The sequence below is a fragment of the Fusarium graminearum genome, chromosome 2, assembly GCF_000240135.3.
Source record: "Fusarium graminearum PH-1 chromosome 2, whole genome shotgun sequence".
NCBI lineage: Eukaryota > Fungi > Ascomycota > Sordariomycetes > Hypocreales > Nectriaceae > Fusarium > Fusarium graminearum.
This window is the reverse complement of record NC_026475.1, coordinates 3583963-3611914: the sequence shown is the minus strand read 5'-3', so window position 1 is coordinate 3611914 and position 27952 is coordinate 3583963. Positions and strand designations below refer to the sequence as shown.

Below are 27952 nucleotides of genomic sequence, written 5' to 3'. Positions count from 1 at the left end.
CGTTGTTCGAATAGGCGCTGTCGGTGTAACGCTGCCTTCGGCTGGCTCGATGATGGTTACGTAGCCGGTTGCATCTGTCGGTTGGAGAGTAATCGTTTGACCAGCGAGAAGACCCAATGCGCTTAGTGAGTTGGAACTCAAAGTCTCGAGACTTACCGGCCTCAGAAGCCCTGGGATGGGTGTTTGGATGATGATAGTACCAGGTCTGTCGCCGCTGGGTGGTACTGTAATGCGGACTGGAGTAGTCCCAGTAAACGAGACACCCGCTGGCTGTAGTACTGTGACGTAGTCGCCTTCAGCATCGGGTTGAAGGGTGATACCTTGAGCGTTCCCTCTGTTGAACGAAGAGGCGGGAATATTAACGATAACAGATCCCCTATTCGTACCAGTTGGTGTAATGGTAATGAGCTGTAGTGATGCCAGTGTGCCAGCGACGGGCTGTAGAACCGTCACATAGTCATTCGCATACTGTGGCTCCAGTGTTACCGGAAACAAGACTCCTGGTGTAAGGGCTGCAGCAGCAGTCTCTGGAGTCTCGATAATAATTTGACCCGGACGTCCATCTCGTGGTGGAACAACTTGTGTGATGGGTGCCGATATAGACTTTGCTCCTTTGTATGGTCGAATAACAATCACATAAGAGCGATCATCTGTCGCAGGAATCACCACATTTTCGGGTGCTGAAGAGCCACCTGGCTGTTCAACGATAATAATACCCGGTTCATCGCCCTGCGGAGGGACAGTGTACAGGGCAGTGACAGACCCTCTGTAGGGCTTTGTAATGGTGATGTACTCATCGTCTGCAAGGACGGGATATACTGAGACATAGGTGTAACAAACCCCTGAATATTCATTGTTAATACCGAGAACCGACCTATCATTTTGCACACCAAATTGGCCGTGACATGTACCCGCCAAGCTGGCGATTAAAAGATGGCGTAACACTTCGAACAAAGGCCGCATTGTCACAACGGCTTATGCACAATATGCATGGAAGAATAGAATAATGTGTGATAGTAGAAGAAACGAAGAGAAATTTCACGCGTCTCCCGCGAAGACTCGCTGGCAAGAGTCACAGAGGGTTATAAGATTGTTGATCTCATTTTTTTCATCCGCATTCGGGTTCTAGGTTGTATCCCAAAGCACCATACTAATGTGAGGATGAAATCATGATACAGAAATCTCATCGCTTACAAAGGTATTGTTACTAGATCTGGGTTGCCAAGGGGAAGCCTTCATGCCAATCACCTACAGTGACAGCGGTTTAGATTCCGTTCTCTCGCATACTGGCACACGCGTTCCTGCATGAGAGGAAGAAAGAAAGCCAAAAACATGTTTCGTGAGAAACGATAGGCCAGTCTCAATTCAATGTGTACTGCGGAACCGGGCTTTTGGTCCTTGGAATGTTGATGAGATGGATTGTACATCTTGGGTTGTGACACAAGAGGGAAGTAGGAGAGTGATCATTGGATCAGGTACGCACATTAATCACTAGGTATACTGTGCACAATACCTGTTATGTAAGATATCGCAGCACAATGCCACTCAGTACTTTGAGAAAGCTATGCAAGTGGTTCAAAGGTATCTCATGTCAAGGTATGAGAATTATGAATAACAGTAAATCAGTTGCTCTTCCACAGTTTTCCCACTACAGAGTCCAGACTCTTGAGTTTGACAGGAGAATGAGCATAAAAATATCACTGAAACCCAGCATTGGTGTCACGAGCACGAAAATCAATAACAGAACGACCTCGTGGGCAAGATCGTCGAATCGAGAACGATAATCTGAGACAAAGTGACAGCGTGGATATCGTCGTGTCTCAGATTGACATTATTTCCCAGCTTCCATCTCCCTTTTGACGTTCCACTAGCCACGGGAGCCGGTCCCTTAGTCGAGGGAACTAACAATTCTGACAGAAGCTTATCTCTGCTCTTAACTCGGTAGCTTAACAGTCTCTTCAACAAATTAAGTTGATCACAAGGCTGAAGTGCCAGGCGGCCGCCCTATGGTATGATATGTGCTTGAAGCTGTGAAAGTCGACACCTGATGATAAGGTTTCCATCTTGAGATACACTTTTGAGAAAGTCGACACATTCCACGATCTGTCACATCTCAATTTTTGCACCTTGATAACCTGGTTACACAGGACAGGAACGCACCAATGGACGTTTTGGACGTGTCTTGGACATTGTAAAGTAAACTGTTTGCAGCCAAGTTGCGGGAGCTTTCCCTCCAAGTTATAACACTGTGTCTAAATCCGGTTTGGATCCGAGGGGGCTCTGAGCCTCTTACGCGGAAAGTCCGCATGACCCTTGCATTAACTATCCCGAAAGGAGAAAGGGGGCTTGATATTGTGTAACACGATGCAAAGAGGGATGAGATGGTTATATGATCAATATTTTGTCAAGGTAAATGAGAAGGGGAATTGTTTGTTCACTGCTGTAGCAAACTTATAGATATAATCTGCCATAGCAGGAGCCTGTCCCTCGATTTCATGTATAATTGTAAAGAAAAGTCTAGACCGGTGTGAGTCTAGAACTTGATAGTTATATGCAACCCTCATCCGCATTTCAACTGGTGCGCCTCTTCTTGGCGATGACCGGTTAGATTCCGAATGGGCCGGATCAGCACGAAGAATTGTCTTGTAGCTGTTACTCGCTGTTAGTCTGGATCCCTCATTCCAGGCGCTTCTTGGACAAGTAACGGTCGATACAGTTGACATTGTTATGTCTCAGATATGTGACTCTAGAAGCGGCCACCCCGTCAATGATATTGGCATCGAGTATAGAACTTGTGAAGAGTACAGAAGTCAGTAACGTGAGATATAATTACATTCAGCTTTGGGGCTGCGGCTACATGTGCCTGGGATGTTCGAGCAAAGCACCAGATCTGATCTACACATTGACTTGTGATCAATCATAAACTTTATGCAGTGAACAGGGATTCAGGACAACTTCTGCTTTCATCTTGGGGTTGTGTCGTCATGACTAGATCATTGGCGTGTACTTGGTTCTCGACTCAGAAATTGCTGAGGGTGGCTGTTTAGCAGGTATGTTGGAATTAATAATGGAATCTGACATTTCTCTTAGTTTATCAATGCCCTCGTGAACCAAAAGATCAGTGAACGCTGCACAGCATCACGTTGCTATTTCACTATCCAAGACTTTAGAACAACGGAAGTAGCATGGAACAAAGACTCTTCTATCACTAGTAACTTATTACGAAACATTGCTCATGGTTAGATTAACATCAAAGTTACGTGAACAAATTACTGAGCAAACGTTTGAGGCTGTAATTCCGGCCAATGCAGACTAGTTACGCATTCTCACATATCAAGTCTCAGCTCGGACACTCGCGGATCTACTACCCGGAACCGCCATCAGATTAACAGATCTCATCACGCCTTCATCCACTAGGCAGGTAAGGCTGTGATCTAATGGATGTCGCTTTGACTTTAGTCACAATAAATCTGGAGCTAGCAGAATCTATACCGAAATCCATTTTGGGTGGTATTTCAACGGAAACATGGCGCACCAAAACAAAAAAAACACATGGCTTAAGGTGTCCAGAGTCACATTTCACCATCGATGAATCAACAGAAACGGGAAGTATGTATGTTGTGTGTGTTTTGTGAGCTGAGAGGAGGGGAGTACAGGGTAATGCACGGCCAGTTGACTGAGATGTTTTATAGACTCTATGCACCAATTTCGACTCAGTGAAAGACCATCAGTTCCGTATGAAGTTGAGTTTTTGTTATACGAAGTGTAAGCTGTAGTGGATTGTGACTTATGAGCAACTGCCATCTAATGGTAAACATGTTTGAGTAAGCCTTGCCGGCAAATATGTAAAGAAACAGATACAATCCCAGCATACCAGGTATCCTGACCATCATAATTTCAACTCGCAGTGCTTTTTCCTTATAAGTAGCCTGGAATTTATTAATCCAAATAGAAGTAGTTAATAAATCTCGAAAAATCATGTGTATATACTATTATAGTGTAAGGCTCTGGGTTGCAGAAGTTGCTTTCTAACTACCTGTTGGTAAATTAGGACCTCGTCTCTCAACCAATCAGAGCCACGCCCGGTTAGCTCAATCGGTAGAGCGTGAGACTCTTACGAGTACGCGATCTCAAGGTTGCGGGTTCGACCCCCGCATCGGGCTGTTCCTATAAAGTACGATTGCAAACAAGCGAGGCACTTCTTTTTTGCATTTCAGACTGACTTGATTTTGAGTTGGTTGGACATCTTTGGGGGCAGAGTCAAGGCACTGTGGGCAATAAATACATTATGGAAAAGAGGGTTGAAATACTTGCGGATCATCCCCCAGTGCTTCTTGTTTTAGACCAACTAACTCGCTTACAGTAGACTAGGTGATCTATAGTTACTCCGTACAGGGTCGGTCCTCTTACAGGCCTCCAGCCTGAAAATATTTACATTTCACAGACACTAACCCATGTCGCTGTTGCTGATCCTGTCGGCTGACCAACAAAATGCCGCAGCTGAACATGTCCAACTGCACATCATCAATCAACATTAGGCATCAATCTTACAGATGATAGCCATTTATGTCTCGCCCATCATGTGATTCAGCCCAGCGGCAGGCAACGGCAACACAGCCCATCCCTGCTTTGTTCCAGTGGATCACCAGACTGTGCCATGCCTGTAATACCCTCCAACAACGTCATGCCGTCCTATCCTCCCGCCGCTACGAATCTTTAGCTGCAAACCGGTTTATCAGTTAAATACTGGTCGCCACGTTCCTGGTGCCTGGGCATTCACTTTCGAGGACCCTGAATTATAGTGTAACTTCTTTTTTTTCGTTTGGGTCAAAATGCCAAAGAGAACATCCTCGACAAAGACAAGACCTGCTCCGGTTAGGAGACCTTCTGCTACCTCCCATGGACCACCTCCACCCTCTAATCCAGGACCTTTGAGGCCTCCTTTGAATCCCACAACTTCAGGCCAAAGAGCGAGATCTCATGAGACTGAAAGTCGACGACCACGATATCCTCCTTTGTCCGGAAGTCCAAGACACTCATACTATGATCGACCAGCACCACCAAAAAGAAGAGACTCGGGATGGAGATCTGTATCTCCTCGTTCTCGGGCTCCTCCCCCTCCTCCACCTCCAGAACGTATCCTCAGACGTCGCGTGACAAGAGACTCAGATTGGATGTCCGAGGATGAGAGTAGACCTACTTCGCGTCGAAGAACTCCAAGCCCGAATCGTCGTGGAAGACAAGGTTCTCGACAGCAGGGACACGAAACACCACCATGGCCCAGTTCTCCAAAACCAACCAGCGCAAGACCTGCCATGAGATCTTACCCAACCGACAGCTCTCGTCCAGATCCCAGACGGCTTCATTCTTATGAGGCACCGCCTTCGCCAAAACGTCCACCTGGAGCAGGCAAACAGTCCCCGCCTTCGGGATACAGACCAGCGCCTCACCTGGCCTCAGAGATGCTTCGAGGAAGGACTAGGTCAAGACCTAACTCACCACTGATTAACCAAGAAACACATCGGCCTCCAAATCCCGAGAGACGGCCAAGTCATAACAGTGGTGCCCAGCGTCGTTCTCCCAGGACACAGCCTGCCAAACCTGCGAAACAGAATGAGCCTGCACAAGCAGCGAAACCTGAGGCGCAAAAGAAGGGATTCAATTTCATGAAACACCTTCCTCAAGCATTCGCTACCTATGCTGGTATAGAAGCTCTGAGTGAACACGCAGACACAGCCAAAGATTGGGCAGACTGGTTCATGAACCTCCGCAAAACACCAGAAGAGATCCACGAGCTTTCAGCAAAGGCAACGACAGCCAGAGACACCATTACTCAAATTCAAAACACGTTGGAAGCAAGACCCGATATCATCGACGGAGATGATGCTCGTCCTATGAGAAGGCAGATCGACGAAGCTATCAGGAATTCGACTGTTGCTTTGGACAAGATGACAAAGTTACTTCAAGAGATCAGCAGTGATGGTCTTGAGGGTACCAAGTTTGCAAGTCTCGAAGAGTTTTATAACTCGTACAAGTACAAGGATGAGTGGGAGGAAAAGATCAAGTCTGCTGATGCCGATCTTGAGAAGGAACTAGCAGCTTTAAGCAAGCTCATGGTCAACATTTACTCGTAAGTCAAGACCACCTTTTCATGTATCAGTACTGACACGTTTTAGACGCGCTCTTATGAAACCTCCGCCATTAGGTTTTGAGAACCCGGTACCGCCGCCAGCTCCTGGACAAACCTCCGATTCACCTGATGCAAGGCGTCCAAGCGCTGCAGGTCGTGGATCGAGGGTTGCTTCACCAATCTTGGAGCCTCCCCCAGTAGGACAACATCGGAGATCTATAGAGATTGACGATGATGAGCCGAAACCCACTGAAAGTACTAACGGAGTGAATAACGGAGTTGTGCCAGATATACAAGTCAAAGACGAGTCAGAAGTAACCAAGGATGTCAGAGAGGAAGGAAAGACATCTGATGGTGGAAAGACGGAAGTTGAAGAAACTAATGATGTTCCGTCGACAGAACCCAAAGGAGTCAAGCTCAAAGCCGACGATGGTCCTCTCAAGCCTGATAATAATCCAGACGACATATTACCAGCAGCAGCTAAAGATCCAGAACTTTCAAAGGGTCAAGACTTACCTAAGAAGGAAGAACATACCGGTATAAAGCCAGCTCATCCAACGCCAATAGTAGTCCAGCCCTCCAAACCTCCGTCGCCAACCAAGACTCCCGAAGATACCCTACTCGACGCAGCCTGGAACGGTGATATCCAAGCCTGCAGTGAAGCTCTCCGTCACACATCCCCCTCGATCCACGACTCCAGAGGTCTAACACCCCTCCATCTCGCCGCCGAACGCGATCACCTCGCCATAGCAATGCTCCTCCTCGACAGCGGCGCCTCCGCCTCTTCCCGCACCAAAGACGGCCGAACACCCCTCCACCTCGCATCCCGCTACGGTTCATCAGCCATTGTAGAATATCTCCTAGACGACGCCCACGCTGATCCAAATGCGAAAACCGTTGATGGACGGACACCTTTGCACTATGCTGCGAGTGCGGCAGCAGATGGAGATGAGGAGAAGAGGGAGAGTGTGAGGTTGTTGAGAGATTGTAAAGCAGATCCCACGGTCAAGGATGCAAAGGGGAGAACGGCGAGGGATGTTGCGCAGAAGAGAGATTATTGGGATGTTTCGGCGACGTTGAGAAGGGCGGAGAAGAAGTGGGAGGAGGAGCATCATCAGAATTGGTTTCAGAGACACGGACTTAAGCGGTGAGATGCATAAGATAGAGTTGAGAGATATGATTCGATTGCATGTTTGAGATATAGACAGCTGTTACAACTTGTGCATTTGCTTATATCTTGTGTACACTTAAAGCGTTCATTTACACAATATAGAAGCATATATCGGCTGAATGGATTACTATAGGTGATTGGGAACCCGCGAATTTCTATCAGTGTTCATTCGTATATCAGCCTAGATAACAGAGTTACCGAAGTCATGTTAAGGTCAAAGCTGAAATCAAATATTAGATTTAGCAAAGATCGTTCGCCTTATTCTCATTAATAACAATTGCTTTGACTTTGACTATCAAAAACGAGGCCTTCCGTTAGGCCTTCCATTCTCCCATGCGGATGAAAGGAAGGGCACGTGTATTGACCCCACCAACAACTCACATCACATTTACCCCTCCTATCCCAACATGATAACCATCTCATATCACAACTATCTTTCTTCCTTATCTGACCAATTCAAAAATTCAAAATGGCTTCAAATCCCAGCAACGTGACAGAGTTCTCATACGTCACTCTCAAACAAGGCATAAACGTCTTTGACGATTCCCCCGAAGCCAAAACGTACCAAGATATCATCGACACGGTACTAAGACAACCAGGTGCACGAAAAGTGTATACCAGTCTCGAGATTGAAAATCCTTCCAGGCTATGGTTGTTTATGGACTGGGATAAACTGGAGGATCATAAGAATTACCCCAAGACCCCGTAAGTATGGTAAATGATGTAAAATGTGCTGTGCTGACTTTACAAGTGAACATGCTCGTGTTATAGAATCTCTCAAACCACTGGCTGATTTGGAAAAGTCTATGAACAGACATGTTGTTGTTAACCCCTTTCCTCCAGAAGATGTCCTCGACAAGGCTAGTTCTCCCGTAACAGAAGTCCTCGTCGCATTCTTCCCCTCAGACTACTCCCCCTCAGCTCGCGCCGCAGCGACCCATCGTCTGGACAAATTCACCGCTCAAGCTCTCAAGACATCACCAGACTGGCGCGGCATCAGCTACGGCTGGAGCGTAGAGAACGACGTGCCGATTCGTGGTGACGAGAGCAATTCAGGTGTGATGCTTACTGCGTTTATCGGATGGCCAAGTGTCGACGCTCATATGAAGTTTCGTGAGACAGAGCCGTTCAAGGAGAACGTTAGCCTAGTGACGGGTATTGAGGGGATGCTGAAGTTGGACCTTTTTCATGTTAGTTGTGTGACTCATGAGGCTGAAGGATTAAGGGAGAGGGATGCGAAGAATGGACATGGACATGAGCATGCTTGTGGTTCTGGTGGCTGTTGCTGAGTTGTATCTTGATAGTCTGAGATGATTATGGGCAAGGCAAGCTGATACTCGGTATTTACCGTTGGTGATAGATCCATAGCATCGGATATCTTTAACCGGTGACCTTTTGGTTTTCAGTATACAACTCATGTTTACTGACTAGTCATACCTTTTCAGTTAAAAGAGAGAGAGGCACTCATATCAGTCACCCCAGAAGCTGAACCTCAACAACTCATCTATATCTGATGTTATATAGGTAGCCGTTTGAACTTAGTTCCATATTCTTAACCAATTGCTAAAGGTAAACTCAAAAATACAGGGGTCCTTCTTTAGCGTCCCTGGATCTAGACCTAGAGCTTTGACAAGCCATTACAACAGAGTGACGTCGCAGTGATTTACACGCTGTAAATACTCCGATAGGTGATTTATAAAAGCCATTAAATACGCCCTAATTCCGCAGCCCCGGACTGATATCTTCAACTTGGTGATGCTACATATATCACGGAGTATCTAAACCCGGAATTACTTACCCAGTCATATTGCCGTTTATAGTAAAGCGCCTCAGCTCCTGTCAAAAAGTAGCCTAAGCAACAGTTCCAACGAATCAGGTCCTAGTTCGGAAAATCTCAACCTGTCTCCTCTGGCCGGATCCGATGCTCAGGGAGGCTTGTCAACTCCACGATCGAGTTATCGTAACGTATCTTGCTTTTAGCGGCCGCTCCCCTTGCACGCACTTGCAACACGAAACATAGCCAAACCCCAGTTCTCATTGCTCTTGGTATAGCACACTACCACACACAAGCTTGTGCTACCTACCATCAAGGTCCCGTCATCGGTACCTTTGTACCCCCCAGTAAACAAACTACCGGCGCGTCCAGGGGGGCTCAATAGGTATCGGCCCTTGGACGGGCTGATCATATAACGTCACTTCAGCCATGAGTCCTCAGTCTCAGTTTCAGTACCAAACCATCCTTCCCGCACCCGACACCTCGGGAGGCCCTGGCGGTCAAGACCCAGATAAACGGGTTGGTAAGCGGAGACGTGCCAACAGGCCCAATGCCTGTGAGAACTGCCGTGTCAAAAAAGCCCGTGTAAGTTTCTCTTTATGTACTACTTACTACCTGCCCTTCTCTTCTGACCCCACCGCCTCTGTCTTTGTAGTGCGACGGAAAAAGACCCAGCTGTTCAAAGTGTGAGAGATGGGGCACCACCTGTGTCTACAGCGTCGACCATGTGTCCAACGTAGAAAGGGAGCTCAAGGAGCACCGTGATGTTCTCGAGCTGCTGCTCTCCCTGCCTGAAGACCAAGCCCTCGCTGCTCATCGCCAGTTGAGAGGCGCGAGTAACCTGGCCGATGTCTTGTCTTCGCTGCAGGGCAGTATGCATGGGAGGCACCAGCCTTCTATTATACGGACTGCCCAGGCCATATCCCCGCCCACATCATCAAGTCTCGAGTTTGAGCTGACGGTGCGGCATCGCATGGCGTATCCCACCCTGTTTCCCTTGGACCTTGCCTCTTTGAGCGCTGATCCCCGGTTGAGACCTGTTCAGAGATCGTCCCAGGGTCAGGGTCTTTTACTTGAAGGCTCATCTCCGTCTGACACCACGTCACCTTCGACATCATCTAGTAATAGCCACGCTACACCCAGCAATAGTCATGCTACACCCAGCACCCAGTCGGTTAAACAAGAGGAAGAGTCTGTCGGACCCCATCGCGACACGTACTGTGACGACAGACTACACAGATTGCGAATCGGATACTGGACCGGCGTATCCATCCAAGACCAAGTCGCTGCCAGTGCTATTTCCCATTACCTCCAAAGCAACCACACCATTTTCGGCTTCTTCGACCCCAACCTTTTCATACACGATCTCGTCGAGCATCGCCATGACTACTGCTCCTCATTTCTAGTGAATGCCCTTCTGGCCCACGCCTGTGTAAGTTGCCACCCACTCTCACCACGCTAAACTGACGTTTGATCCACCTACAGCAAGGTTACTCGGTAGTTGACAAAACAGTCGGCGCCCTGAGTCAAGATTTTGTAAGAGACGCTGGTGTTTTGTGGCGCGCTGAGAGATCGACCGACTCGCTTGTCAATGTAGCTGCCATTCTCATGCTAAGCGTCAGTTGCCATCTGCAGAGATCAGATATTGATAGTCAGGATCTTCTCGACGATGGGCGCGTCATGGCGGAGCGGATGAAGCTCTTTGGCGTGCGGCATACACCTGAAAATGCAGCGTCGTTTGAAGCTATGGAGCCTGATGTGAAGCGTGCAACAGCCCACACAGCCTGGGGCGCATACAGCTACCTCACGTAAGTTATTTGTTTCCATACTCTACTCCAGTGCTAACCCTCACCCAGACTCAACTCCTTCTGGGTCCCAACGAGACCCATCACGTTCCCACCCATGTTTCCCGTTCCTGGTAGAAATGACCAAGATATGTTCGATGAAAGGTTAGCAGTTCACTGGCCTCGACACTTCATACCTGACTATACAGGCAAAACGTTTCAAGCGCTGTGTGAGCTGTGGACTATCATGCAAGAGGTTGTGGCTGTTTACTTTGCGCAGCATGGTGGGACCATGAGGATTCCTCTGGCTTTTGTCGAGGCAAAGTATCAAAAGATCTTGTCTTTTACTGACTCTCTGCCGCCAGAGATGTCATCTATTAACCCAAGTCAGATGTCTGACCATGTGCTGGCGTTCAAGTAAGCATTAAGTCTTACATTTTCGAGGAGATTTATTTTTAATGTTTGAATAGCATTCTAGTACATGTGGCCATCACGAATATCTTCCATCCTTTTATCATGGATCCCAACAATGAGAAACTTGACCCTGCTTCTCTCGAGTCTCCAAAGGCAGTTTTACGCGCCTCGATAAACCAGCTCCAACGACTCATCCTGATTAGCCGTCTTCATCACCCGCACGCACACTCTCTCAGTGTTTTAAGCTCAGCAGTGGTGCATGTCAGCAACACGATAATCCGCGACGCAGCGCTTCAAAACCAAACTATACAGCCTGACTTTATCATCACTGACCAAGACAAGCAGAACAACACTGACAGAAACGCCAACTGGTATTTTTACTTTTCGGTATGTCTCGCAGCATGTCAAGATCTAGGCGCCTGCTTCCCCGTTTTCGAACCAGTTGGAAAGGGGTTACTAGCCATGGCTCTACGCGATGGAAGCATGTCAGCCGTCGAGGCGAACAGGCTCATGCGTGCTCTAGAAGGACAACGACCAAAGCCGGAAAAGAAGGAAGAGACGTTTGGGAGTTTTGTGCTGGATTTCGATCTAGAGGTTAATAAACAGGGCGGTGGACAGGTAAAGGATTTGGCTGCGCAGTTTGAAGTGTTTAGTATGCACAGCGAGTTTACAGAGGGAGGAGATTTTGTGGTTGATTAAGCTAATGATATACGAATTAGATGAGATGGGATGAGTAACTTTTAATGAAACAAGAAATATACATGAATTGATATTATAGTAACTGAAGGAAGTATTGTATTGTTTATATGACTGTATGATACGCTACTGGTGGACTTTCTGTATGTGACATTCTAAAAAGGTTTAACTAGCAATCTGATATCAAGCCATTGCCGTTTTATGATACCTACTACTGAACGTTATTCTTGTTGTTCAACTGCCGGCAAGGCTTATCATGAAACTGAACCCTGATGCCACATTTACGTTATACTTTAGATAGGCCTCATCGGTCACTTACCCCTTCACGATATTAATAGGATTCCTATGAGTAAGTTTAAGCATTAATTAAACAGAATTATTCTTTATTAATTCCTATTTAAATAATAAACTTCAATTACTCGCATTAGGTCCCACGTGTTTATAGTGGATCTTACCCTGGATCTTTAATCTTCCTCCCGTATGCACACCAACCCGGATTCGGCATCTCATCCATGGATTCCAACACGAAACCAGGGGTTCAATTCAATTCCCAATCTAATCCAAACCCGGATACTTCGCCTCGTCTCGCCTCGCTTCGTTTCACCTCCACGACCACCTTCTTCAAAGACGATCGATATTAATGACGATTTCATAGAGAGATCTGTTTAGCCGAAAAAAGCAAAACCCAAAAACCCAAAACAAAACATTCCTGAATCAAACAATCTGGGGGGCGCACAACGCCTACAGAAACGACACAACAATCCAGCCCGGCCCAGCCCAGGACATCTACGACGCTGCAATCCTCTCAACCTCCACTGCCGATCACACACTCCCCCGACCCCTCCCTCTCTCAGCCTCCTGAACCCACGGCCGCACACCTCGAGCCGTATAGCTAATCTCCTCTCCTCTCACAATGGCGCCCAAACAACCAAACTCAAACGGCGCGCCAATCTTCTCAACATCCATCTTCTCCTCCAACAACTCCTCCTCCCGTCCCACCACCCGCGAAGGCTCCCTCGATCCTCTCAACACAAACATCCTCCCCAAAGACCGCAAGGCTTCTTTCTCGCGCAAAGCCTCCCTCGGTAGCCGTCGCGGAAGCTCTCTCGGAACAAACGCCTACGTGACGGATGCTGCCGCGCCGCCAGCTCTGCCTGACTACGCACTCTCTGCTGCTGCAAAGGTTGCGCCGCGACCGTCCGACAGCGAAGCAACGGCTACGCCTATAGATCTACAGAACCAGATGTTGAGTCGGAGCGCGACGGGGTCGACGACCCTTCATGGGGGGGTACCGAGTACGCCTTTGGGCTTTATGCCAAATGGCGCTGTTGGAACGTCGGGAATGTGGCAGCAGAATGAAGCGAGTATTATGTACTACCACATCACAGAGCTTGCCAACAAGCGCATAGCAACGCTCGAGTATCTACGGAAAGCGTATGTGCAGAATCGACATGTCAAACTCCTGTGTCGAAGCTAATATCATAACAGCCACGAAGGCCGTATATACTGGTTCAAGACATATCTCTTCGACAGGACCGACCTCAGCCGCATGCCCTCCCTCGACGCTCGAAAGCTCGGCCGAAAAGCAACAAACCACCTCCTCCTCGGCCTCTCCCTCCCCACAATCGTCGACCTCTACTCCTCCACATCGATCGAATTCCTCCGAAGTTTAAACTCCCTTCTCTCCGAGTTCGATTCCTTCCAGCAACTCCACGGCGAGTCATCCACCGCTGCATCCCTCACCCGCGCCCGTCTGCCCAGCATGTTTCGTCGCCCGGGCGGTAAATCGCGCCGCTCGACTTCAGCAGCTGACATGCACCCCCTGGTCGACGAGATGGCTCCCATGCCATCTGCCGGGGGGCCTGCACCGTCTGTGATGAACTTTGCAGCTTCCGAAACGGATCTTCTCCCTGGCGAGGAGTACACATATCTGCTGACGCCATCTTTGCCGTTCGATCCCGATTACTTTGAGACATTTGCGACGCTCTGCGATGTTTTGATCGATTGCTACACGAGATTTCTTGCCCTGGTACCTTCACCGAAAGATTGCTCAGCGCCCGTTGCTGAGCTGTTTACGAAAGCGGATTCCCGAGTACGCAAGATTATAGTCCAAGGCCTCGTCCGGGATTTCGAAGAGCAGAGCCGAAGCCATGTCAAGACCGAGGTTGCAACGATTGGAAAGGTTGTTCTGGGAGGTTTAATGTGAGAGATATATGAGGAACTTATTAATGCTTTATTAATGCGACGCGCAAGACATTAACGACACTTTTCGCCGTTTGGCCTTGACATACTGGCGGGCATCAATTGGAATGGAAACATTGGTATGAAGGATGGCGCATTTGGGAGGATATCGTGTTTTTTTGCACCGATGCCATCTTATGTAGCATGATATCCCTTTTGGCAATTCTATCTTACAGCGGGTTCTGTACGTCATAATATACAAGTCATGCTATGCTACAATTGTACAGCTCTATTTCTTTCCCTTAGTCTTGTCCTTCTCTTTTGCGTCTTCTTCCGCAACGAGAACTTCAATGTCCTTGCTAACCAACCAATCCTTTGCGCCGTCCATGATTTTATCCAGCTTCTCACCACCTTCGAGTACATTCGGCAAGCCGTGCACATCAATACCAGCGCGATGGTCGGTGCATCGATCCTGGTTGTAGTTGTAGGTTCGGATCTTGTCACCACGAGTAATCTGCGTCTTCGACAAAACGCTGTTCCTCAACTGTGATGCCTCTTGTTCACGTTGCTCTCGTCTCTGATCTGCGATTCGGGATCGCATAAGTTTCCACGCTTCTTCTCTATTGCGCTGCTGCGATCTGTGATCCTGCATCGAAACCGTGGTGCCGGTAGGTAAATGTGTCATGCGAATGGCGGATTCCGTCTTGTTGACGTGCTGTCCTCCTGCGCCACGCGCTCTCATCGTCTCGATCTTGAGTTCTTGCGGGTTCACGTAAAAGTCGCTCTCGGGGTCTTCGAAATCGATGCTCGTGGCGCTGTTTTCGGGGAACGAGGGGAGGACCCAGACTGCGACGGCCGAGGTGTGTACCCGACCTTTTGTTTCGGTGCTGGGAATGCGTTGCACGCGGTGCATGCCGGCTTCGCCGCGGAAAATGTCAAAGGCGCCTTGGTCGTGGACTTCGAGAATGGCTTCCTGGAGGGGGTTTTCGCCAGCGGAAGAAGATGAATCGCCTGCGCCGTCTGCGAATTCGTATTTGACGACCGTATGTCTGTATCCTCTGCGCATGCAAAGGCCTTTATACATCTTGAACAGTGTATCCATAAAGAATCTCCCCTCAAGACCACCGGGCCCCGGTCTAAACTCGAGCATGCATGGGAAATCGGCAAAGGGATGGCGAGGCGTCAAGCTAGCGGAGAGTTTGCGGGCGAGGGCTTCGAGCTGGCCTGTCTCGGAGGAGAGTTCGTCTCTAGCTATAGCGGCGAGGTCTTGATCCAGACTTGCATCATCGAGCATCTGCTTTAGCTCTTTGACGGAAGTTTGTGACTTTTCCAGCGCTTTTAGAGCTTCTGCGACGCGGGAGAGTTCGCCGACGCGCTTGGCGGTGGTGGAGTCGAAGGAGGAGTTGAGGTTCTTTTGGAGGGCATCGTGTTCGGTTGTTAGGGATTGGGCGCGTTGGAGGAGGGCTGGAGCGAGGAGGGGTGATGCATCTGGGGAGGTGTTAGCTGGGAGGGCAGAGAGGGGTAGGGAGGTAGGTGTACCATTCGTGGCGAAGCGAATAAATTGACGTATGTGAGGACGTGATAATGCTCTTGTGCAGGATCGACATATCCATGGTGTTGGGGACATGCTTGGAAGAGTGATTGTGTTGGAGCTGAGCAGTTTTGGTGGTGATGATTTTTTAGTGGTTATCCTCAGGGTTCCAGAAAAATTGACCGCTAGGAGCATAAAAGACAAAATTATTGGGGCAGCTTAGGCCACTTAGACTATGCTTCTTAGACTACTTATTTTTATCGCCTAAGACTTAGGAGGCCAACTTTTCTGCTACCCACTGGGTTATCACGTCAGGGTCCTCTCTAACGGGGATGCAATTGGTAGAGCAGCACAATACTACAGCCAGCACCAAGTATTGAATGTCTGGGTATACAAAATAATTATTTACTACTCATCTATTCTATATGTTCAATACTATTCTGCCAACTTTTGTCTAGCCACTGCCCTTTTAGCAGCATACAACAAACACATTCCCAACATCATACTACTCCCACCCCAAATCTGCGCCGCCAAATAATTCCCATCCGTCACCTGCATCAATTTCCCAGCCAAAGGCGACCCCGTCAAAGCAGCCAAACTAATAATCGTAAAAATCATTCCAATTCTCGTCCCAGCTTTAGATAAATCCGATGTCAAACTCGCACAGCACGAGGGGAAAAGACTCTGGATTGCGGCGCCGAAGTAGCCGAATATACTCACCCAGACGAAACCGCCTGTGAGCGTGGTTACCTGTGACCACATGTATAGACACAATGCGGCAGAGAAGATGGTGGGGATAAAGACGTTGATTGCTCCGAATAAGCGATCGGCGAGAAAGGCTGATATCATTCGGCCTGGGATTCCGACTGCGTTTATGGCGATGAGCATGAGGAATGAGTCTGAGGCTGAACCGCCGAGTTTGTCTGTTGCGTATTGACGAGCCTGAGTATTCGTTAGTCTCTATCTCTGACCTCTTGAACTAGTGAAACTTACATAGTTGTATGAGATCCAAGTCGGCCACAGAGTAAAAAACATAGCCACCGCAAATAACACGTACGAAGGCTCTTTAAACGCCGCCCACTCAACAAGCGGTCCAGCCTTTCTCGCTTTAAGTCTCGTCCTAGCAAGCAACAGAACTATCGAAGATACCACAATCACTACCAATCCCATCACTCGCACCGTCCACCGAAAGCCAATCTTGGGAAGAAGCTGCTGCGCAATAAGAGGAAACACCATTCCGCCCGTGGCAGCACCACAAGCAGCAGCGGAGATTGCAATTGTCTTTTTGCGAGTAAAGTACGTAGACATGTTTGCTATCGTCGGCGCAAACAAGATGCCGTTTCCTAAACCTTGACATATTCCCTGCGCGAGAAGGACTTGCCAGTACGCTGTGGCGATGCTGGTCATGAAGATACCCAGGATTTGTAAAAAGAGGCCTGCTACTAATGCGGTGCGGTAGTACCCTGCGTCGAAAGCACGGCCGGAGAATGTGCCGATGAAGAAAATGAGGCAGACTTGGAGACTGCCGATCCATGAGACTGTTGAGGGTGGAAGGGAGAATTCGGATTCGTAGTGTGGTTGGAAGATGCCGAAGCTGATAAAGTAGCCCCATGAGTTGAACATGACGAGATGGCCTGTTACTACCTGTAACCAAGCTTGTAAACCGCCATCCGGGGGTTCTTCAATGGTGTCGCAACATTGATCTTGCTCATCGTTTGTTTGGCTTTGTGTTGAAGCGGCGTCGTCTCTAGTCTTTTCATCCTGGGATTCTTTGTCGCGTAGAGTGGCGGAAACGCTATCTGATGTATCAGCCATTTTGACTGTAGACGATACAATTGAGCATACTAATTATGAGAGCATCAGAAATAGAAATAAAGGGTTTATCGAGGTTTATGTACAGGACTAGTTTGGATCTACAGAGTCTGGGGTTAAGACGGGGTTGAACCTCCGATGTGCGGCATCGGCGTCGGCTAGATCGGCCATTGGGTCGGCATCAAGGAGGGGGTTGCATTGAGATTTGTAGATCAATTAATGTTTATCTGGATGTATTGAGCAATCAGGTATTGCTTACTTATGCTGTGGGCTTGCAATTGGAAATGTAGAAAGAAATGGATGCTTGTTGGCGCTGACACAAGTCCGTTTGACATCATCTCACCAACGTCAACTCCAACTCCTTCAAGGCGCTGCACATGGACTGGTTCACAACAGCTTCACCATCAATACACTAACTTCTTTCTTGAGCGATCTACTGAACTTCAAATGAGGGGGACTTGGCTGCTTAGCAATCCACTTCAGGTGCCCTCCAAGATCAAGCATCATCTCCATCCCCAACTTCAAACGGCAAAGTCGGTAATATCGGCTACCAAGGACATGTCGGAAACAAAGGCAATGACGGAGTATTCAATCACAAAGAGTCATCAATTACAACAAGCCACTCAATTAATCCCAATAAATTCCATAAAGCATGCTATAATAACTAACGCGTGACTCATGAAAGGACGTAAATATATCCAAGCAAGCACCGATTTTGTATTCTATTAATGCGGCTTCTAAGTACAATTCCTCCACTCTATAACAATCTCCAAACCAGTGTCCAAAATATCCAAGATACGAAAGGTAAAGTAAAAAAAAAAGAAGTGAAGAGAAGTTGAAGGTGAGGCAGAAAGAGCGCGAGCTCTCAAGTTGTTGTTTATGCCGTCTTCTTCTTGTTCTTGTTCTTGGGCATGCGGATAAGCCAGTACAGGAACAGTGCGCCAACAATGTTGACGACAATGTACACCATTCCGATACCAAAGTTTCTCCAGCGGTCATCGTAGCTGGCGCTAAGAGCCTTGAGGTAGACGTTGGTGGACTTGATGGTGCAGAACTTGCAATCCGAGGTAGCATCGGGGTTGGTCAAGTAACCACCAGCTGCCTTGATGTATGAATCCATATACTCTCCGCAGGTGGTTCCGTTGGTGGGATTAAACGTGGTCAACTCATTCGCCGCGCACTTCACCTCTGCATTCGCAATACCAGTCGACAGAATAGCCGACACGAGATAGGTAAATGGCGAAACACGGTACATCCAGATCCAGAAGCCGGGCATCTTATCGGGCGCCGCCAAAACACCACAGAAGAAGAGCGACATCATGAAGACGACGTTGGCCAAGTTACCACCTGCTTCAGCTGTGTCGGTGATGGCGATGGCGGCGTGGGCAAAGGTACACGTGAAGATGAGGAATTGCCAGATGAGCAGCCACATGAGACCACCGCGTTCGGCTGTCTGACCGGCGAACTCGGCGTTCTTGTTGAAGCCGACAGGGTAGTAGATGCAGACAAACAAAAAGACCGACATGAGGGTGTTCCAAGGGATCTCGGCTATGATCTGGGATAGCATAAACACTTTCCAGCTGTACGTCTTGGAGGGTCGTTCGCGGACTTCGTAGAGGGATCGTTGGGTGACAAAGTGAGGCATCTGTGGCAGTCAGTTAGTTGAGCATTCATCATTGAGAGACTAGAGTAAAAACTTACCTGCATCTGAACCAGTTGACCAAAGACAGTCAACATCTGGAAAATAGCAAACATCTGGTTCTGCAAACCTCGAAGACTCAACGGAGCATTGAGGAACACAAGACCGAGAAACAATCCAACCTGGATACACAGAGCAGCCTTGGAGTAGATGTACGAGGGGGTGCGCCAGTACTGCTCAAAGACACGTTTAGTGGCGATGAGAAGCTGCTGTCCAAAGGGCGCAGCAAACTCGCGGTACGACTCGGGATCACTCTTCTGATCAACACTATTGGCACTACCCTCAGCCTTGAGGCGCTGAAGCTCAGTCTGGACAGCTTGGTACTCGGAGCTGTCTCGCCACGTCTGATGCCAGTCGATGTCGGTATGGGAACCAGGTGCTGCGCCAATAACCTCAAGCATCCACTCAGCAGGGTTCTCGCCATTGGGACATTCCTGAGAGCCGTGCTTGACGAAATAGTTGGTCAGAGTCTCAGAGTTCTTGCCAATGTCACCAAAGTAGATTGTGCGTCCGCCCTTGGCGAGGAACAAGAGACGATCGAAGCGTTGGAAGAGCATGGCTGACGGTTGATGGATGGTGCACAGGATAGATTGACCTGCCTTGGACAGCTTCTCCAGGAGATCGAGGATAGCCCAGGATGTCTGCGAGTCAAGACCGGAAGTAGGTTCGTCGACGAAGAGGAGTAGAGGGGGTTTGGCAGCGAGCTCAACACCGATTGTTAGACGCTTGCGCTGTTCAACATTGAGACCCTCACCGAGGACACCGACGACTGCATCTGCGTACTCTTGCATGTCCAACAGCTTGATAACTTCATCAACGTAGGCGATCTTCTCTTCACGCGGCGTGGAAGCGGGTTGACGAAGAAGAGCGCTGAAAGTCAAAGCCTCGCGAACGGTGCTGGTTTCCAAGTGAAGATCCTGCTGCTGCACGTAGCCTGTTCGGCGCTGGAACGAGGAGTCGCGGATCTTGCCGTCGACAAGCATTTCACCAGTGATGACACCCATAGAGATACGATCAGCGAGACAGTCGAGAAGAGTAGTCTTTCCAGCACCCGACACACCCATCAAGGCTGTGAGTGTTCCGGGCTTGACCCAGCCGTCAACGTGGTCGAGAATGCGTCGTGGTTCACCCTTGATCTTGATGTCGTAGCACACGTCGTTCCAGTGGAAAACACTGGTGGAACCCTGGATGTTGGCGACTTCGTTGTTGTTCTTCTCGGTAGTGGGGATGGGGCGGGAAGATGAGGCTTCGGGGTCCGACTTGGCCTTGGAGGGCATGTTGCTGCGGCGGAAGACGAGGACCTCACCCTTGGACTTCTTGGCGGAGATGAACTCGGTGGCGACGATGTAGACGACGTGGTTGAAGATTGTCATGGCGATGAGAATACCGACGTTGCGCCACTTGTGAGCGTGGAAGTACTTGTACTCGAGGTTGATGTAGGCGTCGCCGTTGACGTAGCTCTGACCTGGGATGGCGCCAACTGTTGAGCAAGCCCTGTTCAGACCTCCAACGTCGGCGTAACCGGGAATCTGAGCATTCGGGACAAAGGCGGTGCAGGTAAAGTTGCGGCCAGAGAATTCGTTCACCATGAGGGACTCAAAACCGTAGGCGACTGGGTCTAGATAGTTGATCCAGCGACACCAACCCAGCATGTAATCCACTGGAACGACGAAGCCTGCAAAGATGACGAGGGCCAGGATGAGAAGCGAAGCTGGAACCATGGCTTGAGACAGGGTACGAGACAGCGAAGCACTGTAACTGTTAGTGATGGTTCACAGTGTGATAGGTGAGATTGACTTACATGGATCTGAAGACACCAGACATAGCGAGGACCATGATGAAGGAGACAAGAAGGAAGAAGAAGAATGCACCAGCATCTCTGTTCAAATTCGTCATGAAATACAGCGTGACATTGAACAGAATACTGTTTGTTATCTTGTAGGGCATATCGACAAGGATGGAAGCGAACGCTTCAGCAGAGGGGTGGTAAAAGGCATAGCGAGCTTGTTTTTCGACGATAGGCCGCTGAGAATACTGGGTCAAGATTTCGAGGGCAGAGGCAAAAGCGTTGGACAGGACAGCCAAGAACAGAGTCGCGCCACGTTTGAAGAAGTCTCCGGTTTCAGGTTTCATGTTGTAAAAGAGTGACGAGGCGATGAATGCAACGGCCGTGTTGGCAATGAGCTGGAAAATGGTTACACCTGGCGATCCAAGTAGACGCCTGAAACCTCGCCATAAACAAAGCTGGACTTGTTGCATGTACGACAGGGTGAAGGGGGACTTGAGTCGTTGGCCCTTTGCCTGTGCGGAATGCTTGTTCTCGCGGAAGGCGTCGGCGCTGGAACCGTTGAGGGGGTAGAGGCTCTTGTAGCTCTCAATCTCGGCGCGGACAATCTGGTACTGCTGGCTCTCCTTCCAACGGGCGTGGAACTCATCGGGTGTGCGTGGGACCTTGTTCTCCCAGCCAGGACGGACAACGCGTTCAGATGGCGCAGTCATGGACGTAAGGAAATCAGGCGTTGTTTGACGGTCGGGACATTCGAAGCCGAGGTTGATAAAGTAGGCCTTTGCTTCGTCGGCGGGACCAAAGAAGATCTGACGTCCTTCGTAGATGACGAGGGCCTTGTCGAAGAGATCGTACGCTGTCTGGGGTGCTTGGTAGATCGAGACAGCGCAAGTCTGTCCAAAGAGCTCGGATTGCAAACGCAACGTCTTGCAGAACTCGATGGCGTTGGCTGAATCCAAACCACGGGTTGAGTTGTCCCAACATTGGAAGGGGGCGTTGGAGAGCGTCGCTTCGGCGATGGTGACTCGCTTTCTCTCACCTCCAGATACACCTCGGATGTAGTTGTCGCCGACTTGGGTGTTGATGGTGTGGCTAATGCCGTACATGGCCATGACAACGTCGCGCATGTGCTCGCTGTACAGGTTGTGGTCGATACCGGGTGGGAGGTTCTGGGGGCATCGTGCGCGGGCGGCAAAGGTGAGCGTGTCACCTACCGAGAGCATGGGAAAGTGGATGTCGACTTCGGCTGTGTAGATGGTCTCACCAGCGTGGCTCTTGTGCATCTCCTCAGCAGGGATACCGTTGTAGTTGAAGTAGGTGCTGTCATCAATATAGATACCGTTGGTCTCACCAGAGATGGACTTGAGGAACGTGGAGCAGCCTGAACCAGGGGGGCCCAAGACGACACACATTTCTCCTGCGTTGATTACACCATCGAAGCCGCGAAGAATGTCAATTCTGCGCTTGTTGGCATTCGGAGAGATCATCTGGTGCACCATGTCGGGCAGTCCGAGCCAGACGTTACCGACGTCCTTCTGGTAATCTGTTTCGGCACCGTATCCAAAGACGTTCATGTCCTGGAAGCAGAGACCGCTCTGACGAAAGCCGGAGCCGTTCTCACCCATTGTCTTGGCCATGGCGCGGGCCCATGCCCTGGCGTTGAAGTTCTCGCTGGAGGGGTTGAGAGGGGAGTTTGCGTCGGCAGCGTTGAAGAGGTCGGCGCTGCTACCGGTAAAGTGATGCGAAGTGTTTGTGTAGTTGCGGGCGAGATCTCTAACGATAGAGTGTCGTCGGATCATCTCTTCGGTCTGGGGGCCTTCATCTTCGTCGTCTGAACTCATCTGGTCGCCTGGGGCGGAAGCGGCAGGTTTTTCGGAGTGAGGTTGCTCATTGCCGACGATTGTGTCGTGGCTGCGACTGCTTTGCTCTGAGCGTGTCGAGCTCATGTTTGCCTCGGGGAGGGCCATTATGTTTGCGCTGCAAGACAGATATCTGTCTGCGTTGCTAGTAGTTTGGGTTATTGTATTAAGTAGATAGGTAAATTAATTAAACAAGAACAAAAGAAAGGTTCAGGTAATAAATAGATCAATAGTAATAATGAATGAAAGATGATATGATGCAAAAATACCGCTGGCAGGCTGTTGCAGCTTCTTAATACAAAGGTGCCGGATAGATGGTGATCTCCGTCGAACCGAAAGGGGTGTGGGATGCGGGTCACCAACTCACGGATTCCGTCGACTTCCCGACCCCGAGTGGATATTGATCGGGTTCAGTAGGCTACCCGAAGTGATAGTCGAGAGATTTGCAGTGTAAAGAGGATTGAAGCAAATACTCGGGTTTGTCCCGTTACTCGGATTCCCATCTTGCCTTCCAAGACCGAGAGACTTGGGACTGACTATCTTATCACGACATTTCTTCTTTTCGCTTCCAAACAAAGCGTTTTATGCAGTCATCATTGATCCAGACCAGAGAGAACGAAAGTAACCATGGCTTCTGATCAGCAACGCCCGCCGCGAGTTCTAGCTTGTGTTTTGTGCCAACAACGCAAGAAGAAGTGCGACCGCAAGAGCCCGTGTTCATTTTGTGTCAAGGTACTTACTACTACTAGTATAAAGACTATGGTGGAACTAAGTAACTAACCTACTACAGGCAGGAATACAATGCATCCCAAGTACACCAGCTCCCAAGCGGAGTCGTCGCAAACCTACAAAAGAACTCCTCGCACGACTTGAGCGATGCGAAGAACTTCTCAAGAGATGTACTTGTGTGCAAAAGTCTTTGATGTATAGCTCTTATGAGCATAGAGATATGGCAAGTCCTACATATACGAGTACGGATGGTAGTAATGGGAGTTCATCGCCGGAAAGAGAGAAGATGGAGGCATGATGGAAGTGATAATGGGTATGGGTTATATAATTTGGCGTTGGTTGGTCTTTTTTGCTGTATTTGTTATAAAGAGGACTGGTATAATCGAAGAACAAGCATGGTAGACCTCGAGATGATGGTCTGATAGTCGGGAATACCAGCATTGATATCAATCTCAAACACAAGGTCAATAGAAAAAATAATACAAAACCCTGGATGATCTTAAAACAAGTGTCTGTAAAACAAGGGAGCCTCACAAGACATGTCGTTGCAAAAAGCTGGGGGCATTCGAGGTCTCGGTAAATTTAGAGTCCCAGCCAACGTCGGCAGTGGAGACTAGATCCCCTGAACCGGTTAGAGGATGTACCTAGGGCAACCAATCATGTATCGACGGGTTTCTTAAACGGTCCGTTGTACAGCATATTTATTTCTCCTGATTTGCACTGTCGTGTTGGCCACACGCGTCTTGTTTTACATGCTTGTGCATAAAGGAGAGGGAATTAATTATTTCTCTTTACGAATGAGAACCAACAGCTGAACGTCATTGTCAAGGCTGGCTATCAAGCAAAAACATCTCTATCGGAGTCCGTCAAGGCCCCGCCCGGCGCCGTCTCTTGAAGTGTCTCCACATTTCCCGGATCCGACCCGATAGACTATTCCCTTGGACAAGGTCATGACGTGGCAGGCTTTTCAATTAGTCAAAACATTGAACTTGACATCACTTTCTTGTCCAAGCTTTTTCTAGGCGCATAGATCTAACGTTATCTTTGAGATTACAGTATCACAAACGGCACGGAACCAAGCACCGGGATCGTTGTCTCTAGGGTATCGGTGCAGTGTAACAATCCGAGATGCAGATCTATGTCTTGGACCGGCAGATGAATAGGTCAAGCTTTGAATGCAAGATGCAGACTGAGTCTAGGGTAGATCTTAGAATTATTTTAATCTTTTTGTGTTCTAGAAGTGATAATATGTAATGCTCAGACAATCTTTCTTTCTTCTCAATACAAAAACTTCTTGTTAGTGACCGTAGCATGAGTCAACACTGTTGGTCAATGCTGAGATTTGGTCCGGCTTCGCAATAAATAAGATCATGATAGGGTGACTTTACAATTGCGTCTCCTGACAATCATTCTCATTTAGTAGCTATAAAATAAATAAATAAATCATCAAAGAATGTGTTTTCCTCATGTCAATCCTTTCCCTTCTTGCTCAAGATCCATCATCACAAAACTGATCACAATCTTATCTCCCTTATCTTATCTCACACATCACGTGCCTCTTGAGTCATCGGTGGGCTCAGTTTCACCCCGCCAAAGAATTTGACCCCTCCATCGGTTGGACCACCTGAACCTTGCTAACGATTGAGATCACGTTTTGATCAACGGTCCAACATTACACTACGAAGACGAGATCTTGTTCAAACTCGTTTCTGGTGCCTTTTATACCGCCGTCATGACTTTCGACGCCGAGAAGATCGGCGCTGCCGACTTCAAGAGCCTTGGACCTCTTGTTGCTGAGCTCGACAAGCACCTTACCCTCCGAACCTACCTCAACGGCTACACTCTGAGCGAGGAGGATGGCAAGATCTGGACTGCTCTTCGAACCAACAAGGTTGCCATTGGCCTTGTCCGAAAGGGTGCCTACACCAACATCACCCGATGGTTCAAGCTGATTGAGGAGGCACACCCCGAGTTTAACGAGAAGCTCAACGCCGGAAAGGAGAAGCGCTCTGGAGGTGCCAATTACAACATTGGCCTCTCCAACACTGAGAACGGTGTTGTCACTCGATTCCCTCCCGAGCCCAGGTAAGTTAAACGTCTTCTCATCTACTTAGCACCAGCCTAACCCATATGTCTAGTGGTTACCTTCACATTGGTCACGCCAAGGCCGCTCTCCTCAACGATTACTTCGCAAAGACCTCCCCCGACGGAAACGGAAAGCTTATTGTTCGATTCGATGACACAAACCCCGCCAAGGAGAAGCAGGAGTTTGAGGATGCTATCCTCCACGACCTCGAGCTGATGGACATCAAGTACCACAAGGTCACCCACTCCAGTGACTACTTCCAGGAGATTTACGACCTGACCGAGAAGATGATCCAAGACGGCAACGCCTACGCCGATGATACCGACCCCGAGGTCCAGAGCGCCGACCGAAAGAACCGCCTTGCCAGCAAGCGACGTGACCGCCCTGCGGAGGAGAGTTTGGCCATGTTCAGAGAGATGAAGGCTGGTACCGACCTGGGACGAAAGCACTGCATTCGCGCACGCATTGCTTTTGACTCGAGCAACGGTTCCATGCGAGACCCCGTCATCTTCCGATTCCCCAACTGGAAGGGAGAAGAGCCCGCCCCCCACCACCGAACAGGCTGGACCTGGAACATCTACGTAAGCACCATTTTGTCTACAATATGTACAACTACTAACGCCTTCAGCCCACATACGATCTCGTCGTCCCTATCCTTGACTCCATCGAGGGAGTCACCCACGCCCTCCGAACGACCGAGTATGCCGACCGAAACGAGCAATACCACTGGTTCCTCAAGGCCTTGAACCTCCGACAGGTCCACCTGTGGGATTTCGCCCGTATCAACTTCATCCAAACATTCCTCTCCAAGCGAAAGCTCACAAAGGTTGTCGACACTGGACGTGTCAGTGGCTGGGATGACCCCCGTATGCCTACTGTCCGTGGTATCATCCGCCGTGGTCTGACTGTCCCCGCTCTCCGCGAGTTCATGTTGAAGCAGGGTCCTAGCCGAAACGTCGTCACCATGGATTGGACCACCATCTGGGCCATCAACAAGCGAATGCTCGACCCCGTTGTGCCCCGATACATGGCCATTGAGGAGAAGGATGCTGTTACTGTCACCATCACTGGAGGCCCCGAGAAGTCCTACAAGGAGGACAGGCCCAAGCACGTCAAGAACCCTGACGTCGGTACCAAGCAGGTTACCTTTGGACCCAAGCTCCTCCTAGACCAGGTCGACGTTGCTTCTTTCGATGACAACGAGGAGATTACCCTGATGAGCTGGGGTAACGCCATCGTCCGAGGTATCAACAAGACTGCCTCGCCCATCAACGAGCTCAACCTCGAGCTCCACCTTGCCGGTGACTTCAAGACCACCAGCAAGAAGGTTCATTGGCTCGCCGCCGACCCCGAGAACCTCGTCAAGGCTGAGCTCTGGGAGTTTGGCTCGCTCATCACCAAGGATACTCTCGAGAAGGACGACAACCTGGACGACTTCCTCAACGACAACAGCGCCACCCTCACCAACGCCCTTGTCGACGCCAGCATCGCCGAGCTCAAGGAGAACGACTTCCTCCAGCTTGAGCGAAAGGGCTACTACCGCGTGGACAAGGCTCTCGGCCAAGGCCCCGACGGCCGAGCTGTGCTGTTCAAGGTCCCCACAGGTGGCCAGAAGGGTTAGATCATTTTTGGACACGAAAAAGAAAGGGAAAGGATGGGCGAGTATTGTGATTTGACGAATTTATGTCTTACCTACGATTTAGTCTATGAGGCATGTAGTTTAGCTAAATGAGCTCTTGTGCTTGCGATACAAAAATGTAAAAAAATGGACTGCATACATGGCGTGTATTAATTTCTCTCTTGCTATCTTATCTTGCGGAACCGCGCCTGACAAAAGAACGCTGAGCCATCCATCACGCCGCATCGCGCAGTGTATTCGGTGGTACAACTTTAAAGACAATACTTTCACCATCTCGCAGTGCATGCGTATTCCTCCAGCTTTGCATTTCGCGTATGTCACGTTGCAAGATTTAGCGAGAATGATTCGCCGCTTGATGTCATTTGGATTATCCGAGGTAGTGCTGATGTTGATCCTTCTAAATGGAATGCAGAGGTTGCCCGATTGAGTAACTCGCGAGATCCCTGCATTGAGAAGATCGAAGTTGCATCACTAAGGAAGAGTAAGCTGCGGGGGAATTGCTGGTAAGCAAAGGCGAAGCAGTAAAGATGCCTATTTCTGCATGGAAATGTTACTATAGCATTACTTAATTGAGTGCATTATGAACGGGTTGGCCATGTATCTATGGGCAGTACTGTTAGGCTGAGATGATTGTCTCGCCAGCTCATGTCTATGGCAGAGT

At 49.2% G+C, this 27952-nt stretch overlaps 9 protein-coding genes and 1 non-coding gene across 10 annotated transcripts; 7 read left to right on the top strand and 3 right to left on the bottom strand.

Moving 5' to 3' along the window:
• The first annotated feature begins 4080 nt into the window (after positions 1 to 4080).
• On the top strand, positions 4081 to 4163 carry FGSG_20559. Its single transcript has one exon. It is a non-coding gene; the product is annotated as a tRNA-Lys (tRNA).
• Positions 4164 to 4832: 669 nt separating this feature from the next.
• On the top strand, positions 4833 to 7281 carry FGSG_04574 (uncharacterized protein; the record flags this gene model as incomplete). The annotated part of the gene is made up of 2 exons (XM_011322708.1): positions 4833 to 6116; positions 6214 to 7281. The coding sequence occupies 2 exons, from the start codon at positions 4833 to 4835 to the stop codon at positions 7279 to 7281; spliced, it is 2352 nt and encodes a 783-aa protein (XP_011321010.1).
• Positions 7282 to 7728: 447 nt separating this feature from the next.
• On the top strand, positions 7729 to 8594 carry FGSG_04575 (uncharacterized protein). The gene is made up of 2 exons (XM_011322707.1): positions 7729 to 8006; positions 8053 to 8594. Exons 1-2 carry the CDS (start codon positions 7771 to 7773, stop codon positions 8588 to 8590), a joined length of 774 nt encoding a protein of 257 aa, XP_011321009.1. The 5' UTR covers positions 7729 to 7770; the 3' UTR covers positions 8591 to 8594.
• Positions 8595 to 9504: 910 nt separating this feature from the next.
• FGSG_04576 (uncharacterized protein) lies at positions 9505 to 11280 on the top strand (the record flags this gene model as incomplete). The annotated part of the gene is made up of 4 exons (XM_011322706.1): positions 9505 to 9660; positions 9731 to 10507; positions 10561 to 10883; positions 10932 to 11280. 4 exons carry the CDS (start codon positions 9505 to 9507, stop codon positions 11278 to 11280), a joined length of 1605 nt encoding a protein of 534 aa, XP_011321008.1.
• Positions 11281 to 12882: 1602 nt separating this feature from the next.
• FGSG_04577 (uncharacterized protein) lies at positions 12883 to 14175 on the top strand (the record flags this gene model as incomplete). The annotated part of the gene is made up of 2 exons (XM_011322705.1): positions 12883 to 13403; positions 13458 to 14175. 2 exons carry the CDS (start codon positions 12883 to 12885, stop codon positions 14173 to 14175), a joined length of 1239 nt encoding a protein of 412 aa, XP_011321007.1.
• Positions 14176 to 14439: 264 nt separating this feature from the next.
• Positions 14440 to 15777, bottom strand: FGSG_04578 (uncharacterized protein; the record flags this gene model as incomplete). Its single annotated transcript, XM_011322704.1, has 1 exon — positions 14440 to 15777. The coding sequence occupies one exon, from the start codon at positions 15775 to 15777 to the stop codon at positions 14440 to 14442; it is 1338 nt and encodes a 445-aa protein (XP_011321006.1).
• A 409-nt stretch (positions 15778 to 16186) lies between these two features.
• Positions 16187 to 17496, bottom strand: FGSG_04579 (uncharacterized protein; the record flags this gene model as incomplete). The annotated part of the gene is made up of 3 exons (XM_011322703.1): positions 16187 to 16279; positions 16402 to 16623; positions 16675 to 17496. 3 exons carry the CDS (start codon positions 17494 to 17496, stop codon positions 16187 to 16189), a joined length of 1137 nt encoding a protein of 378 aa, XP_011321005.1.
• Positions 17497 to 18370: 874 nt separating this feature from the next.
• Positions 18371 to 22945, bottom strand: FGSG_04580 (uncharacterized protein; the record flags this gene model as incomplete). The annotated part of the gene is made up of 3 exons (XM_011322702.1): positions 18371 to 19138; positions 19195 to 20944; positions 20994 to 22945. 3 exons carry the CDS (start codon positions 22943 to 22945, stop codon positions 18371 to 18373), a joined length of 4470 nt encoding a protein of 1489 aa, XP_011321004.1.
• Positions 22946 to 23464: 519 nt separating this feature from the next.
• FGSG_04581 (uncharacterized protein) lies at positions 23465 to 23864 on the top strand (the record flags this gene model as incomplete). The annotated part of the gene is made up of 2 exons (XM_011322701.1): positions 23465 to 23569; positions 23628 to 23864. 2 exons carry the CDS (start codon positions 23465 to 23467, stop codon positions 23862 to 23864), a joined length of 342 nt encoding a protein of 113 aa, XP_011321003.1.
• A 1434-nt stretch (positions 23865 to 25298) lies between these two features.
• On the top strand, positions 25299 to 27404 carry FGSG_04582 (uncharacterized protein; the record flags this gene model as incomplete). The annotated part of the gene is made up of 3 exons (XM_011322700.1): positions 25299 to 25651; positions 25705 to 26233; positions 26281 to 27404. 3 exons carry the CDS (start codon positions 25299 to 25301, stop codon positions 27271 to 27273), a joined length of 1875 nt encoding a protein of 624 aa, XP_011321002.1. The 3' UTR covers positions 27274 to 27404.
• Between the last annotated feature and the right edge of the window lie 548 nt (positions 27405 to 27952).

Excerpts from the sequence above, each read along its gene's own strand:
- FGSG_04575 (XM_011322707.1), top strand. The coding sequence starts at position 7,771 with ATGGCTTCAAATCCCAGCAACGTGACAGAGTTCTCATACGTCACTCTC. Across the intron at positions 8,007-8,052 it reads AAGAATTACCCCAAGACCCC|TGAACATGCTCGTGTTATAG; the intron begins GTAAGTATGGTA and ends TGACTTTACAAG.